Source organism: Aythya ferina (assembly GCF_964211825.1).
Source record: "Aythya ferina genome assembly, chromosome: 12".
Taxonomy (NCBI): Eukaryota; Metazoa; Chordata; class Aves; order Anseriformes; family Anatidae; genus Aythya; species Aythya ferina.
In genome coordinates, this window is record NC_140308.1 from 14,382,416 (window position 1) to 14,400,327 (window position 17,912).

A 17,912-nucleotide genomic window follows, 5' to 3' on the forward strand; every position below is an offset into this window, starting at 1 on the left:
GCTAGGAATTCTCCCCCCCCCCTCCAATATTTGCTGAAATATTTGCTGCTATTAAAGGTACTTGGTGGAATATTTTGAATCATCTTTTGATCTTCATTCTGCTCTGTAGAACAGAGAGGTGGGGTTAGATGTGCAGGATAAAGCAGTAATTGACCAAAAAGAGCTTTGGCTCCATTCATTAGCTTATGGATGAACAGGGAAGGTTGATCGGTTGGCAAAACTGCCAAGTTAGCTGTCTTTGCTCATGGGAGGCAGCCTAAGACTTGTTGGAGATGTAAGTGAAATGGCATTTTGCTAAGCAGATGGTGCAAGGCCAGTGCCAGGCTGTGCAGGGCAGCTGGGGGGAGAGGTGAGGGAGAAGATGCCGGTGCTAGCGAGAGGACAGACATCATCCCAGCTTTGTCCTGGTGGTCAGAGTACAATGGCAAGAAGCTGGTCTGCTTAGGGCATGCCATAACAGCATTTCCAGAGCTACTCAGGTTCTGGCTTTGCCTGATGTCACCTGGAAATGTGCCCCGTGGGTCTATCCACTTGAATCCAGAACCCTTAATTTGCCTCCCGAGTGACCTGTGTTCTCCTAGTAGCCGAACTCTCATTGACTGCCACGTGGTCTGTCATATAACTAGGATGCAATTCATTGATCACTTAGAAAATTAGAATCAAAGCTGCAAGCTGATGTTGGAAGCTGGCTTACAGGGAACTGCAGCAGAGATTGTATAACAAGATCCTGGGAGAGGAGGGATGACGCAGGCTGTTTCGGACAGAGGCATGCAGTACTACGTACAGGTTCAAGCTAATTACGCCTGAATTAAACTGTATTTGTTTTCTACAGCTTATTTGCTATCCTTCATTTTTCCTTTTCCAGTATCCAGCAATTTTTTGTTTGAAGAGTTTAGAACAGCATCTAGTCTTCACAGTTATCTCCTTACGGTAAGGCAACAGGGTGAACGTTTGCCTTTCACTTCCGTGTCAAAGGGAAAAAAGCACTCTTCTGGTGTGCCATTAGAAGCTGCCCATCTGCTGAGTTAGGGTAACTCCTAAGGAAACTTGTTAAGGCTTGCTCTTGCATACTTTAAATTGCTGATTGCGGCAGTAAAACACAAATCTTATGCCCTGGAGTACAATTGCTTTTCATAGAATTATCTATAGCAGTGCTACCTTGTGTCATGACTCTGTCTGTGCTTGCAGGCTGAGCAGCCCTGAGCTTAATCACTGTGTGCAAAGTCCACCTCTGGATTTTCATGGAGGAAGTCAGGTCTGGGTTGGGACTTGGAGTAATTCAAGGTGACAGTGTAGCTGCTGCACCCTCTCTGATGGAGAATAGCACATTACTGTTTCTCTTCTGCTTTCTACCTTTGTATTCAGGAGTTTTGCAGTCCTGATCCACCTTTAAGTAATATATCTGACTTCCCTTTCACTGCTGTTGCCATAGTATATATTTGTTTTCAAACTTGATGCATAGGACATAAAGTAGGGGTTCCCTAACCGATTTGCAAGTCTCATTTCAGAACTTACTGTTCACAAACATTTTCTGCTTTTTTTTCCTGTTCCAGTTATCACTGTTCAGGCTGTTGTCTTATGATATGAAGTGTTCAGCACCAAAACTGGTTTAGGGTATTCTATCACCTCCCTCCAGGATCCCTTCCTTTCCCTACATTCGTAATTTGTATTCTTTACTCTGTACTGGGACATGATCTCCAGAGCAGAGCTGTTTCTAGAGCATCATCAGCAAAACCTTGCCAACCTTAGCCAAATTCAATTCCTGCATGAATGTAACTTAAATCCAAGTTATATTGCCCCAGCAGAAACAAACCATTTACTTTTGATGTGGCTATATGTCCCAGAGAATGTAGGGGCGATGTCATGGATTAGTTTCAGGGGCATTGCAGCTGGACGTGTCAGGAAGTCTAGCTGAGCTTTATTTGCTACATCCCAATGCTGTCTAACCAGACGGCGGGATGATTATCTGCCTTTTTGTACAGTGCCCTTTAGTGTACATGCAGGGAGCTTTAAGCTGTAACTGAAGGCAACACACAGATAATAATTTTAATGGTGGTGCTTTGCCCTTGCCCTTTTGAAGACACAGTATCTTTTGTGGTGGAAGCACGTGTTTGGCAGGTAGGCTAAGCTCACTGTTAGATGTCCGTGAGTTTCCTCTGACTTACCTTCTGTTGCTTGTGCTTTATTTAATTCCTGACCAGTGGAGCAGAAGCGAAGTGATCCCACGTTACCTGTTGCCACACGAAGAATTTCGGTGAGCTACGCGCTGTTCTTATTTTGCTCTGATGCTTTTGCAAACTGATAGACTTCCTGTAAAATGATAATAAAAGCCACTGTGGCTTTTCCAGGTATTTGGCTTTGTGTTGCTCTGTGCTGCATTACACAGTGTGCAGTATGTTGTGCTATTTTGGAAGACCTGTGAGCTGTTCATAATTGTGTGTTTGAATAACCGCAGTTTGTTATTTATCCTATGTGTTATCGTATGTGCAATGCCAGAGTGCTCTCCACCCCCAAAAATTTTGTTTGGGATGGAGTGACTTCCTTTGTTTAGAAAGTCTCAGGCTGAATTTGATGTTTTCAGAGTTCTTTAAGTAATGTGACCATGGTTGCAAGTGAGTTTTGGACATTTGCAGCACTTCACACTGAAAGATCAACTCTTCATCCTTGGAGCATATACATGCGTACATCTTTTTTGTCTTTCTCCTTTTTTTCTTTCCCTTAGTTTAAAAAAAAAAAAAAAGTCTCTTGCATGCTCTGTTTTCACATGGAACAAAGTCCTACTCAAATGCAAGAAAAATCTAATAGTTTCCACTTTCTGTATGAGTTATCTGACAACAAATAAAGCATTCAGGGGTTCACAATAAACTGACAGATAAAATAGATATCTTCTCATTGTCTTCCAGGAATGGATAGTAAATGTCTGTTACATTGTGTAGTATGTAATGTGTAATGTATACATACATTGAAATTCTCAAAGTAATTTAAACCTTTAATTGAAACCTTTTTTCAGTTACTTTCTCTATGTCTGGAGATATTTAGCACTCTTGCTTCCATCTCCTCCAGTTCTACTTGCTCTCTGTAGGACATTTTGTGAGCTGGTGACAATACTGACTTAATGGTCACTGTTCCCAGCTGCTTGTTCTCACTTAGTGGCTTGTGCAGTTGGCTTTTATTCTTTGTGTGCTTTCTTTCTAATGTATGTTCATCTTTCTTACTGCACAGACACGCTTAGCGGAATGGGTACAGGGCTAGAAACCATTTCCATTTTTTGATATCAGAGAGAAAAGTGCATTGAATATCCCATAGAAGCTGTATGCCAGACTCGTAGACGTAGCTTGGTGCCTTTCAGAGAAATTCAGAATGTATTTTAGCATTTTCCCTGCAGAAAAACATTCTTCCTATGTTTTGACACAGGGCGTGTCTTATCTGAGATGCCTTCATGCATGCGAGGGGACTGAGTTTCAGGGAGGATAGTCGTGAGAAACGATTTGGAGTTGTTCCACATGAAAGAACCTCTGAAGTGGATTACAGTGAAGTACAAAGGTTGTTTTTATAGTGTTTTTCAGCTGGCGATGAAGAGTTTTATATTATGAAAGCTCTTAAGCAATGTGAGTTCCTAAATCCATTTCTCAAAAGTGACTTGGCATTTTTAATCGCCGAGGCGTTCTTGGTGGTTACAGCTACTGGGTAATGTAGATAGTTTCAGTGTGGTGTGTGTGGTTTAAGGACCTCCTTCTAAACAAGCAGAATGTATAGCGTTCTGGTAATTATGAACTACTTAGAATCATTAAGTTAGTATCTGCCTCTGTATCTTATATAAACCTCCATTTCATCATACAGATGCTGTGTGTATGTGTATGTGATCTTCCATATGATTCATCCACTAATGGGTAATCATAGTAAAAAATTATTGAAGATGGAAAGAAATACATCACTGTTTTCACTTGAAGTGCCTGGAGGGCAAACGTCACAGAGCAATACTCTTCACGGCATTAGCAGCTTTAAAATGCTGTCTGATTCCGCACTCAGCAAGCAGCAGATCTGTGGCAAACGCTTTTCTGAGTAAGTGTGCAAACAGCTGGCAAAGTGCCTCTTAGATGTGGCTGGATTCGGATTTCATGAACAGCATTTTCAGTGAGAACTTGACATTTGTATATTTTCTCAGTGTTGAAAGGATTATAATGCCAGGAGTATATCAATGTTGGCTTAGCTTTCTCTAAGAAGCCCTCTTGCTTCCTGAAAGAGATCAGTCCCACAGAGCACTGCAGCCAGCAGTCAGTTTGTCAGAGGTAGGAAAAGTTCTTTTGGGAATACGATATTAAACTTGTCTGATCCTTAGGACTTCACAGAGAAGGCGTTTACTAGAGCATGTGCTAAGAGCAGAAGGAAGAATAATGGTAAACCAAATAACTGCAAATGGCAAAGAGTTACTGCTGAAGGGTAAGTACTTCATGTTGGTGTTAATATCCACAAAGGATTACACTGTTATGAAGCTATCAGCGTATCTTTACTGAGGAGTAAAATCATTGCATTTTCTGAAACAGGGTTATTATTATTAAATTGCTAAATCCTCTGAGTTGTGTAGTGTAAGTCAACTTGTTTGGTAAAGCTGTTCCCTAATGTAGTTCTGCAAAGTACAGTGAAAGTCTGATAGTAACTTCATGGATGTTTATTTAGGGAGAAATCAAAGATCTCTGCTTAGCTCTACATCTAATTCTTTACTCTGCTACAGACAAACCGTTGTCTGGGTAAGCTTTGGCTGTTTCTTTCATGCAGAGCACAACCAAAACTCTGAAGTGTTTTAGAGGAACTAATATATTATCAACAATATGGAATTTTATTTATTTTGGTAAAACTATGCTTTGTGTAGCTTTTGCAGATGCCAAAGCTGTTGCTGACTGTAAGCATGTGCATGGTATCTGCAGAGTAGTGCCAAAGAAACACGCTTTACTTGTTGGGTAAAATCCAGTAAACGCAAAATTTTAATGACAGTGGTAATCCACAGTGAAGTAAATGCTATGCGTTAGTCTTAAAATGGTGAGTGAGCATCTTATGTTTTTAAAATCCCCATCCACGTCAGTAGTTTGGCCCTAAGCTGCGTTTTTTGATGGAAGCGTTTGTCTGGCTGTGGTATGTGGGAGCTCAGTGCTGTCAGTGTAGCAGTGATAGTTTGAGCCTGTGTTTAAAGTACAGAGGGTCTTTTTGCTGCCTAAAAGCTGTCCAGGTTAAAATAATCAATCTGCACTTTCATTCTGCTCTTCTCTCCTCTCACAGAACTTATTGTTGTATGGTTTGGTACCTAGTGTGCCTTTTGCCTTTATTTTCATAAAATACTGGGGCAGCCTGGGATTTATGGCTCATGCTTTCTGCCACCTGCAGTGAAAATCGACTCAGTGGTCCAAGGTCTTAAGTGAACTGGCATTAACAGTTATCAGTTATTTCACTGCCAATGCATGCTTTGTAGTGTGAATGATTTTTTTCTCACTTGATACAATGCCGTTTTTTTTCCAGTTTCTCCTATTTCTGATGTAAATGTACTCCTACTCAAAAAGGAAAAAATGAACAGAAAAGAAATCCAGACAAAACAACAACACACTTACAAGCAAACAATAAAAGAATAACTGAAAATTTAGCAAGGTTTTCAAAATACTTTGAGTTGTTTCTCTTTTTTTTTTTCTTTTTTTTTTTTTTTGATCTGGGAAGGTCACTATAAACCTTTTGCTATTGCAAAGCAATGACATTCTCATTTTCAGTTTTTGAAAAAAACTTAAGCTAAATATTAAATACATACTAAAAAGCTATATATTAAAAGCTGAATATTACAAAGTGTCCTTTGATTTTTTTTTTTTACATTTAAAAAAAATCTTTTAGATAATATTGGTTACTTTGTAGATAAAGCGCAAATAAATTAATATTCCTTATCAGATTTGTGATGTGAGCTGCCAGTGCTACTTCAGTGAATGAGTTTATAATCAGAATTTGTATTTAAAAAATGTTTCTTACTTCTGGCTAGCTGTGTGCTGTCCATGGAGAAACAAACATTTTTAATAGGTTGTCTCTATTACTATTATTTTGAATAAGATCTCTTTGGACTATATCTAACATTGGATTAGGATTTTTGCGAAGTAGTTGATCATGAGTGATTCAAGAAAAGAACCCATATCTGAATTTTATTTATGAAATTTACGGGTTATAATCTGTGCAAAAACAAAATATATAATTGTAAGTTGAATTATTTGTTATAGTTCCCAAATTCTCTAAGAAGGAGGTTTCATGACAGTCCTAAGAGCAGAAGTTTTGTTGAGCCCATGTGAGGGGCCACATAAGTAAAGAACATAAACAGATTTAGAATGTATTTGAAGTGCCGTCATCTGCGTTTTTCTTAGGCTATCTAAACATGGTGGTCTCTTGATACACATCAACAATACTCTAGAATGCTTTGCTGCCAAATGTGGAGATATCAGGGTTCTTGAACTACTAGGAAAGGCCAATAAATTTATTTAGGGCTTTCTATTCTTCAGCAATACTCAGTTCTGCAAAACTTTACTGTCTCTGCTAAGAATGCTATCTGAACACTGCACAGCCTTTTCAAGGGAACCACCTTTTATCTTAAGATGCAAGTGTTTGGAAAAGTAATATCACTATTACCATCTGGACAGTGCTTTGTCAAAAAACTGTGTTACAACAGTTCCTTTTTGTAAAAACAAGCAAACAAAGAAACAAACAAACCCCAAAGTATAATGAAAATGGGCCTTGGCAGCTTTTTGTGTTAAAATTTGATCCTTAAGGCTGTGAACAGATGTCTTCATTAAAATGTGTTGACTAATGAAACTATTTGGTTCTGCAAGAAAGAAATACTTGACCTGAAAATAATGTTTGCATCAATCCCATTGTTCCTGCAACTTTTTCTGCTGTAGAATCTGCTGTAGAATATGTGTCTTGTGTGTATTCATTTGCTTCCAGATCTTGTGAGAACAGTAAGTCTAGCAAACTTATTTTGTTTTATGGGCAAAAATTCAAACTGAGTTCAGGCCTCATGATCTCTTGTATAGAAGTTTGTGAAGATCCTGACACACAAAAATCTACAAAAGCCAAAATGGATCATCCAAACAGAACAAACGTGTTTTCTGCTGGGGGATCAGCTTTGCATGTCTTCAATCTTTAAATTAGGTTTTTAGTGAAGTTAAGGTTCTCTGCACCAGTGTAATTTTCAGCATGCCAAGATGTATGTACAGGAGACATAGTTCAGGGATCTGCTAATTCAGCCATTTGTTTCTGACTGAAGAGCAAGCCGACACGATTAGTTGAACATAACTGCCTACTGCTTAGAGAGCTGAAATTAGGTTAAAGGAATCCCTCAGCAGCTGCAGGGTTATTAGCCACTCTACCTTTTAATGTTCAAATCCAGTGTCATTTGTAGATGGAATATTAAAATATGATGGAATATTAAAAAATATTTGTAAAATTTTATTAAATCTTAGATTAAGTTACATTTATTTATTTTTAATGTTCTCTGTGCATGAAAACCTCTCAGCCTGTCCCTCACTGTCACAGGCTTTGTGACCAGCGATGCTTGTAAAACGTGGTGCTAGCTGCTTTGCAGCCAATTTCATTACAAAAATATTTTTACTGTGGTGTGCACGAGGGAGGCTGTGCATGCACAGTGCAATTACAAAGAAGATATTAGCTCCTACGCTGCTCCAGAAATTCAGTTATCTTGTGGGGAGGGTCACAGGGTTTTCTTTGAATGTCTGGTTTTCTAATGAATCTCTGCTCAGAGCTCTGTCCCTGAGCTGAAGGGATGTAGTTAAGGTTTAGGTCTGAATATCTCAGGCAGGGAGCTGCAGGAACGCTACATATCATCGTCACAGGCTGTATCAAAGTACAGCCCTCTTGGGAATCCTTTTTTAACATTTTAAGCCTAACTGCAGCTTAATTTGCATTACTATATTTTTCCTGTTGTTGGTGCTGGCTAGACGAAAGCCTGTCCATCCGTGCCTTCAGCACGCCTTAACTTGTCACATAGGTAAAGCCTCCATAAGAACTAGTGAGTATCTGGCTTAGTCATGTCCAAATGGAAAGATCTGAGGGTGTTTTAAGATGTACTAATTTCCACTTATTTAACCAAGCGTGATGAAGAACGGGAGTGGTAGTTTTCTTTAAGGGAGTTCAGAAACTGACGATAGGGAACAAAACCTCGACAGGTCGAGTCACGCAGCCGCTCCTGCCGGCTTCTCCCAGGGATGATTATTGTCCTAGTCTGGCTGAGTACACCTTACCACTGCAAAGCTTCCTGGTCTGCCTTTACAGTAGTTGTGCCGTGCCTAATTGTTCAGCTTTCATTTATCCTCACTAATCTGGCTTGCTTATATTTGTTTTAAAGTAGGTGTTTTGTCTGTAAATTGCCTTGATTCCTGGTGTTCATCCCTCAGCAAAGAAAACAGGATGGCTTGCAGGCTTGCATGGAAGGCTTGCACACACGGTGCTCTAGCAGGGGAGCTGGCTCTCTAGCCTAACCACCTTCCAAAAAGAAAGCAGTTATGTGAACACTGTCCTCTGTTCTTTGTCTTTTTGCTTTTATTAAAGACAACCTAAAGTTTTTGGAGAACACAGTACAACCAGCCCACAGACTGTCTGGTACAGTTTTGCTACCGTGTTTTTTCCTGGCAATAAGATAAAAGCAAGGCAAAGGTTTGGACACGCATTTATCATTTTATCCTATCTCCTGGGCTGGTGTGTTTGCACACTTCCATATATGCACAGTCGGGGTGTTTAGGTGGTGTTCCATGGAGTATCTTCGCTATTTTATGGAACCCAGTTGAACCACACAGTGAATGTTGTTCTCTAGACCTGTGCCTGTACCTGTGTCAGGGAGCCTTAAAAAGTGCAGGGATCTACATGTATGCTGGAGATTTAGCCATACTGCATAGTTGTAGTGGTGGCTGTAAATAGAATTATTTGGTTTGGAAGAGAATTGGCAGCATTCAGAAGTTATTAATAATAACTTAATAATTAAGAACCCTTAATTATTGAAACAACGAAGACTGAGAAGCAGTGAAACAAGTGAGGAGGAAACATTAGCCTGCTTGGCGTACAGCTTTCCTATCTCACAAATTGAGATTAATTAGGGACTAAGGCAAATAAATTATTCTCTGTTGCAGAGTATATAGCTCCCTCTTTATGAAACGTTCCTTGCAAAACAATCTTGCATCATGAAAACTAACATCACATAGCTGCTGTCCAAGACCAAAGGCCTGATAACTAAGAATGTGGAAAACTCTGCCCATGTCACGGGATGGTGCTTGCCCAGGAGACTTCATGCTTCAGAGTGTAAACTGTCCTCGTGAGAAGCTGGGGCGAGAATTCCCCAGAGTATCTTTCCGAGGTCACCTCTGCACTCTTCCAAAATTGATGGAGATAACAAGCTCTTCCTGTTCAAGTAAGTCTGTGTGAAGATGCTGCTGTTGCTCATTGGCAGACAGAATATACCGTACAAATATTTTATTGCAATATGTGTCACGCTGTGCTGTACTCTGTTCTGTTGGAGTGTGGTCACCTGTTGATTCTTGTGCGATTCTTGTTGAGCAAATGGAGTCATCCACCATGGGTTTTATTCCTGAAATCAGGAACAGAATATAGAAATAGAGAAGCTGAGATTAATACCTTGGTGTTGTTTTACAACATGTATGAAAAGTAGAGATTACACCAAACATACAACTGTAGTGAAGGTGATTTTGGCTATCATTTAAGTAGCTGTTTTTAACTATTCAGTGTACTACTCTACTCCTCTTGATGCAGGGCGCATCTCTGTAGCACCCAGATCCATGTAATGGTGAAATTAAAATATGTTCTTTGAAAGAACTTGAATGTAAACATACAGTGCCAAGCAGTGGAGTATAAGTGACCAGTGTTTGAGAGGGGGTTTAATGTGGTATTTTGTTGGATTGGTAGAATCATGGAGTTTGAAAATTCATTATTATTTTGAGTAGCTGGCAGCAATCCATAATCTGTACGTACTTCCAGGATAATGGAGCTAGTGCTGTGAATGTGGTAAAAAGCCAGCTGTATCTCTCTATCATCTGAACTGTTCTATAGAGAGAAAAGCGTGCCCTAGCAATCGCAAAAACAATGCTCTAATTCCAGTCACTAGTGTTGCTGATTTTCTTTCGCAGTTAGCTTTGTTTGAGCTTCCTGTGTGCAGGAAGATGTATAGAGCAAGCACACCAAGGACTTAAATTCAGAAGGGAAGCCAATGGGAAGGAATTTGGTGATACTGGAAAATGCAAATGGTGACTGAGAGAGGAGCCAGGTGCTCTTTCTGAGAAGGACACAGAGCTTTTGAAGAGACCAGTGATGAAAAATGTACTGCAGTAAAATGAAGATCCATTTAAAAAATAATGCCACTTATCTTGATTGATCTTAAGTCACTGTCTTTGTGTCAGGCTTAGGGAGAAGGTATGAAGTAATGTTTCTTAACCAAGGGCAAGTTACACTGATGACAGTAATGAGAGGCTTGGCATTTTGAAAGAGCAAAGCAATTGTCATCTTCTATAAAAATCTGGGATTGGATGTATGAGCTATCTTGACAACAGTATGATTTTTATACATAAAAAGAGAGAGATTGTGTAAGCATTACAAATGATGGAACACCCACTATACTTTTTTTGAAGTGGTAAACTGCTTCTATAAGCTAAGAACAAAGAAAATTACAACAGCAAAGAATTAATTTAAAAATCATTGTTTGACTTTTTTTTAAGCTTTGAATTACCAAAGCAAGTAAAAGCAAGTATATAGGAGATAAGAAGAAGGAGAGGGGGAAAAAACAAACAAACAAAAAAAACATGTTAATTGTGACCCTGCTACATTTGGTAAGTGTAATGAGGAGCTACTGCATAGACCAAAGTTTTCAATTTTTGTGGTCAAACACACTCCGCCTATTTTCAATTTCATAAGTAAAATCTATGGCAGATGACTCAATTTCCTCAGCAAGACTTGCAAATGTACTTTGACCAAAATAGAATAGAATGGACTGCAGAATAGCAAGCAATATGAACTGCAATAAAATTGGTCTAGTACACTCCCTCTGCCAATGAAAGACCTAATGTTTACAGAAAGCAAGTAGTTCTTACCATTTGTTTAGTAAGTATTTGTCTTTATTTAAATAAACATGTTATTTTGATTGTGTTGTTAAACCTACAGATACTTTTTTTCCTAGTCATGCAAAAGTTTGACAATATACAGCAATGTGAACATCCCTTACGTGTAGGTAGGGTCAGCAAATAGGCTGAGACAAGTGCAAGGCAGCTGCTAATCCATGCTTCGGTGTTAATCCTCAGAGCAGTGAGAAAAGCAGTAGGCATGTAAAAACAGCCGACTGCTATCTACCAATATTTTCAGTCTGCTAAGTGATTACTTCCAGAAACTTACAAAGACATCTGTTGTTTGTGAGTTTTTCCCCACCAGTTTTGCTCGAAGCACCTGTGAGCAATTTCCAGCAAACAGTGCTTCCTCATGTGCATTGCTTCCCTTCAGCAAGAATAGCACTGAAATTTCTCATATTATTTTGCTAGAAACAATAATGTTGGTAACGGTGGGGTATGTGCTGATCAGTGTGTGTAGGGGAGGAGTCTTCTACTTGCCTGCCATGTTAATTTTGTAAGTTGATTCAGCTCTCACAATGCAGAAATAATTACACTTCCATGGTATTAAAATAATTTAGCATAGCCTTGTTGAATTGATTACTTTAATCAGTGAAAATATGCACCCCAAAATCCAGCTATTTAATCTCGTTTTTTTTTTTTTTTTCCTAGTCAGCGTACAAGGCTTCTTGAACTTGCCATCTTTTCATTTGAGATAATCTGTTTTTCCTTTCATTTTCAGTTTCTTTAGTGGTTACTTTTTTTTTTTCTTGGTAAATAGAGAGAGTATTCCTTGGATTGACCTTCTCTTAAGGAGATACTTTTGGAAATCTCTTTAGTTTCTGTTGGCTGAAAGAGCAGGGAGTGAAGAGTTATAAGCAAAAGAAAGGAACTGAAAGGAATTGTTTGTCAAGCAGATGATAATGGGAGCCACATGTCAGAGAACTTCTGATTGCTGGAATAGACTTCATTTTAAATTTTGTTATATTTATTTATTTTTTCATTTGGCAGAAATTATTTTGTACTATAGTGCCCTTTTATAATTTTAAAATTTATACTTTCTAAAGAAAGTTTCTGCTCTCCCAGATTGTCTTTTTATTTTCATGGTTTGTTGCATATGTGAATGCTTTGTTTTTACTGTACCTGCTGTTAGGTTTTAATTTAAAAGCGTAAGAGGACTCTGAAGAATGCACGGTCTGTTTAAAACAAAAGTGGTAAGGGTTCGTGAAGTCTGTGTGGTTTTATGTCTAGGACTTCGTGGGCGGCGGGGTGGAGGAGCTTTTTGGTTGATATTTTCCGGTATTGTAGCAACAGAGTCTAGTTTTTGAATTGTTCAGTCTTACTATATTGACCCGATCTGTTTGGACATGCTGCTCACAAGTTACTCTCAGTGTTAGGAGAGATTTCCGGGTGCAGAAGTACTGTATCTCGACTTGTCGCAGTTTGGTGTAAGGAGTAGTCATCTAAGGAAACGTTAGAGAACAAAGGCCCAGCTGGGGGTTAGCTGGGACCCTACTTGTACGTTTTGCTTTGCAGTGACTTTTTAGTCTGCTTTGATGGAAACTGAGGAATAGAAAGAGCAAAACCTCCCCTGACAGAGTCACGTCTCTGATATCGATATCGTGGCATAACATTAGATACTGAAAGAAATGGATTTGGTTGAACAAACAAGTTTATTCCCTGTGGATTTTTTTTTTTGTCAAGGTTACGAAGTTTCCTTGGGATTTCTCTCTATCTTTTTTTTTACCAAAATCTGCTTCGTTTTTCTTTGCAGGTCATGGCAACCATAAAGAAAACAGTCCTTTCCTCAACAGTTCAGAAGCTGGCAAGGGAGGTGATTACTATGACAGAAATCTGGCCTTGTTTGAGGTAATTTCTAAGTGTTTTTCAGACTTTTGATGTGATTTGTGATCTTTTGAGCTGGGAGGGGTTGAATATATATTATTTATCATTCAGTGGAAGGTAGAGCATTGCAAAGATCCAGGTGGATTGGTACCTAACTCTCACTCAGTGGGAGTCTGGTATCTAAAAACCTGTCGGTGTGTTTAAGGGTAAGTCTATAACGCAGCAAAGTATAATGGTACCAGAGGTGACTTGAGGAATTTAAATAGTGAAGCTGTGGCTCTGTGGGCTGAGCAGTGTGGAAAATGAGACTCAGCTGATTTGCTGTGTTGAGAATCACTGCATTGTCCTGCAGGAGTGTGCCTAAATTCAGGTATGCGAATTAGCCCGGGTGTCCTGTGTTACACCTGCAGTATATCAGTAATAGGGATTTCTTCACCACTTGTGGTTGTGGGTATGTGTTTGCTGTCTGAGGTAATGGTGGGACGTTCTCTGGGATGGAATAGCTCAGATACTGCGGGGCAGAGAGAGGTGACTGGTTCCATGCAGAAGTGAGGAGGACCAGACTCCTATACAGGAGGCCATCTGGACCCACACCAAGCCCAGCAGAATCCTCCTTCTCATTTCATTGGCACTGCATTAAGTGAAAATATCTCATGGTGTGCTAAGACCAAGCTTCTAAAAAATGTTTTCAGAAGCTCAGGTTCTGGGGAGTGGTGCAGAGAGTTTATGCATGGCTCTGCAGCTGCTTTCCAGCTGGGCTCCTGAGTTACTGCTTCCCAGTGATCCTGGTTAACTACATGAAGCCAGGCTGGTCCCTGCAAAGTCCAGCTGTGTGGCATAGAGCCTGACATGTGTAATTAGCCTGCTAGATAGCAACTCACCCTGGAATTCCTACAAAAGTGTTTGCATGGCAGAGTGCTTGAGCTAAAGACTTGGAAGCACGCTCCCAGCTCCAGTGTCTCATTCCTCCAAGGCACAGTGATTCCATGACCAGGATAAACTGGTTTGCAGGTCATGGTTAGTCTGCCATTTGTGGCATTAGTGCTGCTACTTACATGCCCGCCTCCTTCCTAAGCAATAGCACAGTACCACACCAATGCTGCAGGCTGTTTCTGTAGTGCTAAAGAGGAGGAGGAGCAGGTAACACAAAGGCTATGCTGCTCAGTTGAATGGGGAGCACATTACTCCAACCAGGCTTTTAAAGATGGGAAATGTCGCATCTCTAGGAAATCTCATACATAAGATTTGTGGAAAGAATAAGAAAAGGGATGCTTAGCTCATGGCATTACCTTTTTACTGTTTGGGGTCAGTTTCTGCATCAGCTGCAAAGCATTGATCCTCCCAGAAACTGTTCATGACAATACATGAAGATATGATAGAACTTCAGACAGTGAAATCTTTCATAATCAGCTTTGATTTTCTGTGTAGAAAGCTGTTTCTCTTTGCCATGCATTGCTTATTGTGCAATTAGACATGTAAGGCATTTCAGCTTCAGAGAGAAAAGGGAAGAGAATGACTTTGTCCTACTTTTGTTTCTTTGCAGGCTAGCTGTTTCATTGAGCTGCAGATTTTTTTTTTTTTTCTTTTTCCATCTTTGTCTGAGGAAAGTATTTGTTTGCATGGGGAAGCCACTGGTTTGTTCTTGAAATTACTTTCAGAAACAGAGGTTGGATGGGAAGAATCTAAAACTGTGAGGCTCTATACATATGGCTTCTGGGATTTTATCTAGTTCCACATGAATTAGATTACACAGTTGAAAAGTGTCATAAAGTGATTCAGAATTCAAATGTGCGTGCAACGACTGGACTTCAAGTATTAGACTGGCTTATTCGGAAACTTGAATCTTTTAAAACTATATCTGTTGTTGTACGTTAATGTTAGAGATTCATGAAAGGCACATGTTCATTTTTGTACAGTCCTGAAGCTCAAAGTTCTGCTTTATTGCTGTAAATTGTGTTTTCCAGTACATAAGGAGAAGGGTGCATACAGTGCATACCTGTTGCTATGGCCTTTTCCTGTCAGTTGCTCTCATTTCAGAAATAAGCCCTCTCCTCAGTGGTTCATGCACAATGAAATATTCCATTCTCCCCTTGTTGATTTTACTGGTGTGTTCCTTGGCAGCCTCATGCCAAGGAAGGCATGACCCCACCTCCTCTCCACAAATGCTGTGGCTTGCAGAAGCTGACTTATTGCTTTCTTCCACAGGAAGAACTCGATATACGACCAAAAGTGTCATCTCTGCTTGGCAAGTTGGTCAACTACACAAACCTTACCCAGGGTGTTAAGGAACACGAAGAAGCAGAAAGCACTGATGGCTCCAAGAAGAAAGTATCAAAAGTAAGTAAAAATTCTCTCTGTGGCCAGCTAACAAACTGAATAGTTCCCTATGTGAATTTGGAGAGCTGGATTCCTTTACACTTTATCTTAACTTCTGTAGCTGTGAGGTGCTGTGGCAGTGTTGCCAAGAAGACTGTAGAACTCAGTGGTAGGTAATCAGATGGCATCAAAAAATGGGAACTGATCCAGTGGTTGAGGAGGGTGCGCTACTCTGCAGTTATATACACTTGGAATGGGGTTAGGTAGGGTAAGCTTTTAGCTGTGAATCGAAGTACAAAACAAACAAAAACCAACGGCTTTCCCTACTGCTGTTTGAGGTGCTGGGTAATATCAGAGATCTCTGCAAGCCTGTTAGGTATGACACAGGGCTTGAAGGAGACAACACCCTTAAAGAGTGGTGGGTGGAGGTCAGATTGGACACCCCAGGGCAGCTCAAGTGTCATTGTGGTTGATAGGCTCTTAAGCAACTGAATTCCACCCCAAAGGATCTGCAGTTAGATGGTTAGCCCATTTGGGCTGGCCTTGTAATAAGTAAGTAGAAGGTGAGGTTGGATTGTTGGTAGTTTGATTTCTATCGCAAGGGCTATGTTCTAACTGCTGTTGTCAGTGCTCTGGCAGTCAGGCAAGTGTTTTAGTTGGTGCTAAAACTAAGTGGTAGGGCTGCATTTTATGACACTTGCAGGCCTGTCAGTTTTTTCAAAGGAAAGTTTTCCAGAAAATGAAGATAGTGTTTGAATTCTACAGATTTCATAATATTGTCCTGTCAAAATTTTTTGATCCATTTCAAAAGGAGATGGAAGTGATAATGCTGAAAAACAGCACATTGTTCTCAAAGAGAATGCACATTACGCCATGCTGAATGCTGGATTCCAGCTCTCTTGCTCACACTGTTTCCTTACTCTGCTTGTTTAGTCAACATGAAACTTAAAGTTCAGTTTTATCTGGGATTAAAGTGCTGCAGTGTTGGGGTTAATATGACATTGTTACAAGACTGAGTGAAGGTTGTGTAGGTGCTGTACTGCATTTGGTACTTCAACCTTAAATCAAAAAAGTAATTTAAACTTTTTAACTGTAAGTTTCTTTTGCATGATATTTGTAGTATGCTAATTATTGAGTCTATGTAAAGTTTTTACCTTGACATTGCTAATATGAAATCTCATCTGTATCTCTGTTTTAGCATGCTGTTGAGGGGAATAAGGTGAGGTATCTGCTGTTAACTTGGTGATATTGCATAAGCTAAAAAAAATATTTCCACCTCTTGTTACCAGAAGCAGATTGATTGTTATCCTAGCAAAGACAGAGTGGAAGGAGATGCAATAGGCAAGTCCTTACTGTTCAGATAAAGTTCTAATCATTTTTGCTATTAGTTTCCTTACTGATTGCCCAGGGAGGATACCAGCGTATGATGCAGTCAGATCTGAAAGCCAGTTGCTTCTTTCCCTGTTGAGAAAGAATTAAGAGAATTTGGTGATGCAGTGTAATACTGGTTAAGACAGTATAGCTTCCTATGGAAGAAACTCAGCAAATAACAGTAAAGTGAGAAGTTGTTCTAACTCCTCAGTAGAGTAACATGTAAAGTTTGTTAGTGTTTCTGTGTCTACACATGATACATGTAAACACTTAAATATTTTGAAACTGTTGACGGCAATAAAAAAAAAAAAAAGAAATACTGTCCTCATGAAAGCTATGCTTCTATGGTAAAATGCACTTTGGGCTTCTAATTGTCTAGAATTCTGTCTTACTATGCCCCTAAAATGTGTGTTTATAGACTTCTCAGATTTTTTTTTTTTTTTTTTTTGGTCGAATGAGTTGGGTAACTATTCCAAAAGTGATAGTATTACCCTGTGTTAATATCTCAGTGTTTTTTGTGTAAACACTGCTGTTTCCTTAAGTGAATCTTTGCCTAGCATGTCTGTCTCTGAGATAAATTACATCAATTGCAATATCATAACAGTACTTTGAATTTCTTCTCCCTGTCTTGCCATAAGCAATACAAAAGTTCAAACATCTCATAGAGTATAATGAAGTCAAATAATAACTCGGCCAATAATTATATCATTAAAAATGGGAAACTGTACAACGCTGTGCATTGAAATTATCTAGACACTGTACAAATGAGATTCTTCCATGGATTTTCAGAACTTCTTAAAACATTTGGTTTTAGTCATTTTTGAAGCATGAACTGATGCACTGCTGATACCCTGTTCTTCCTATCTGAGCGTTAGCACGGGAGCAGGTGGCCCATATAGTTTATGAGTGGCAGCTTTGGTAACTGACTCATTGCTGAATGTTCTCCTGGGTTTGTTCAGCTGATACATGCCCAGCTAACTTGACAAAAGGTGAGCTGCCTGTCCTGTTGTGTTACTTACTGAATTGGCATCTTATTGACAAAAACTTGAGCAAGGAGGGTTAGCAGACTCCAGATCTGGTATTCAAAAATTGAAAGAAGAAAGCAGTCCTTTCAGTAAGTGAATATATTTCTATCTGAGCTGGTAAGGCAGGTCTCTGAATGAGAACTCTTTTGTGAGCTGGCACACCACTCTCCCCCCGATCAGATCCTTTCAAATTAAAGAGGAGAGCATGAGAGAGCAC

The 17,912-nt window shown here is 39.6% G+C and overlaps 1 protein-coding gene across 4 annotated transcripts in view; it reads left to right on the forward strand.

The window, feature by feature from the left end:
- Positions 1 to 17,912, forward strand: part of SLC12A4 (solute carrier family 12 member 4) — a 50,184-nt gene that overhangs the window by 7,409 nt on the left and 24,863 nt on the right. For 2 of the 4 annotated variants that reach the window (XR_014697151.1, XM_084533295.1), the window contains exons 2-3: positions 12,913 to 13,007; positions 15,189 to 15,320. Coding sequence is in view for 3 of the 4 variants with exons in the window: in XM_084533295.1 (XP_084389421.1) it covers positions 12,913 to 13,007; positions 15,189 to 15,320 (227 nt within the window). In the remaining variant the exon portion in view is untranslated. Of the gene's footprint in view, positions 1 to 4,235; positions 4,441 to 9,161; positions 9,440 to 12,912; positions 13,008 to 15,188; positions 15,321 to 17,912 lie in introns of those variants that run through there. The other 2 variants (XM_084533296.1, XM_084533297.1) reach the window with 2 other exon arrangements.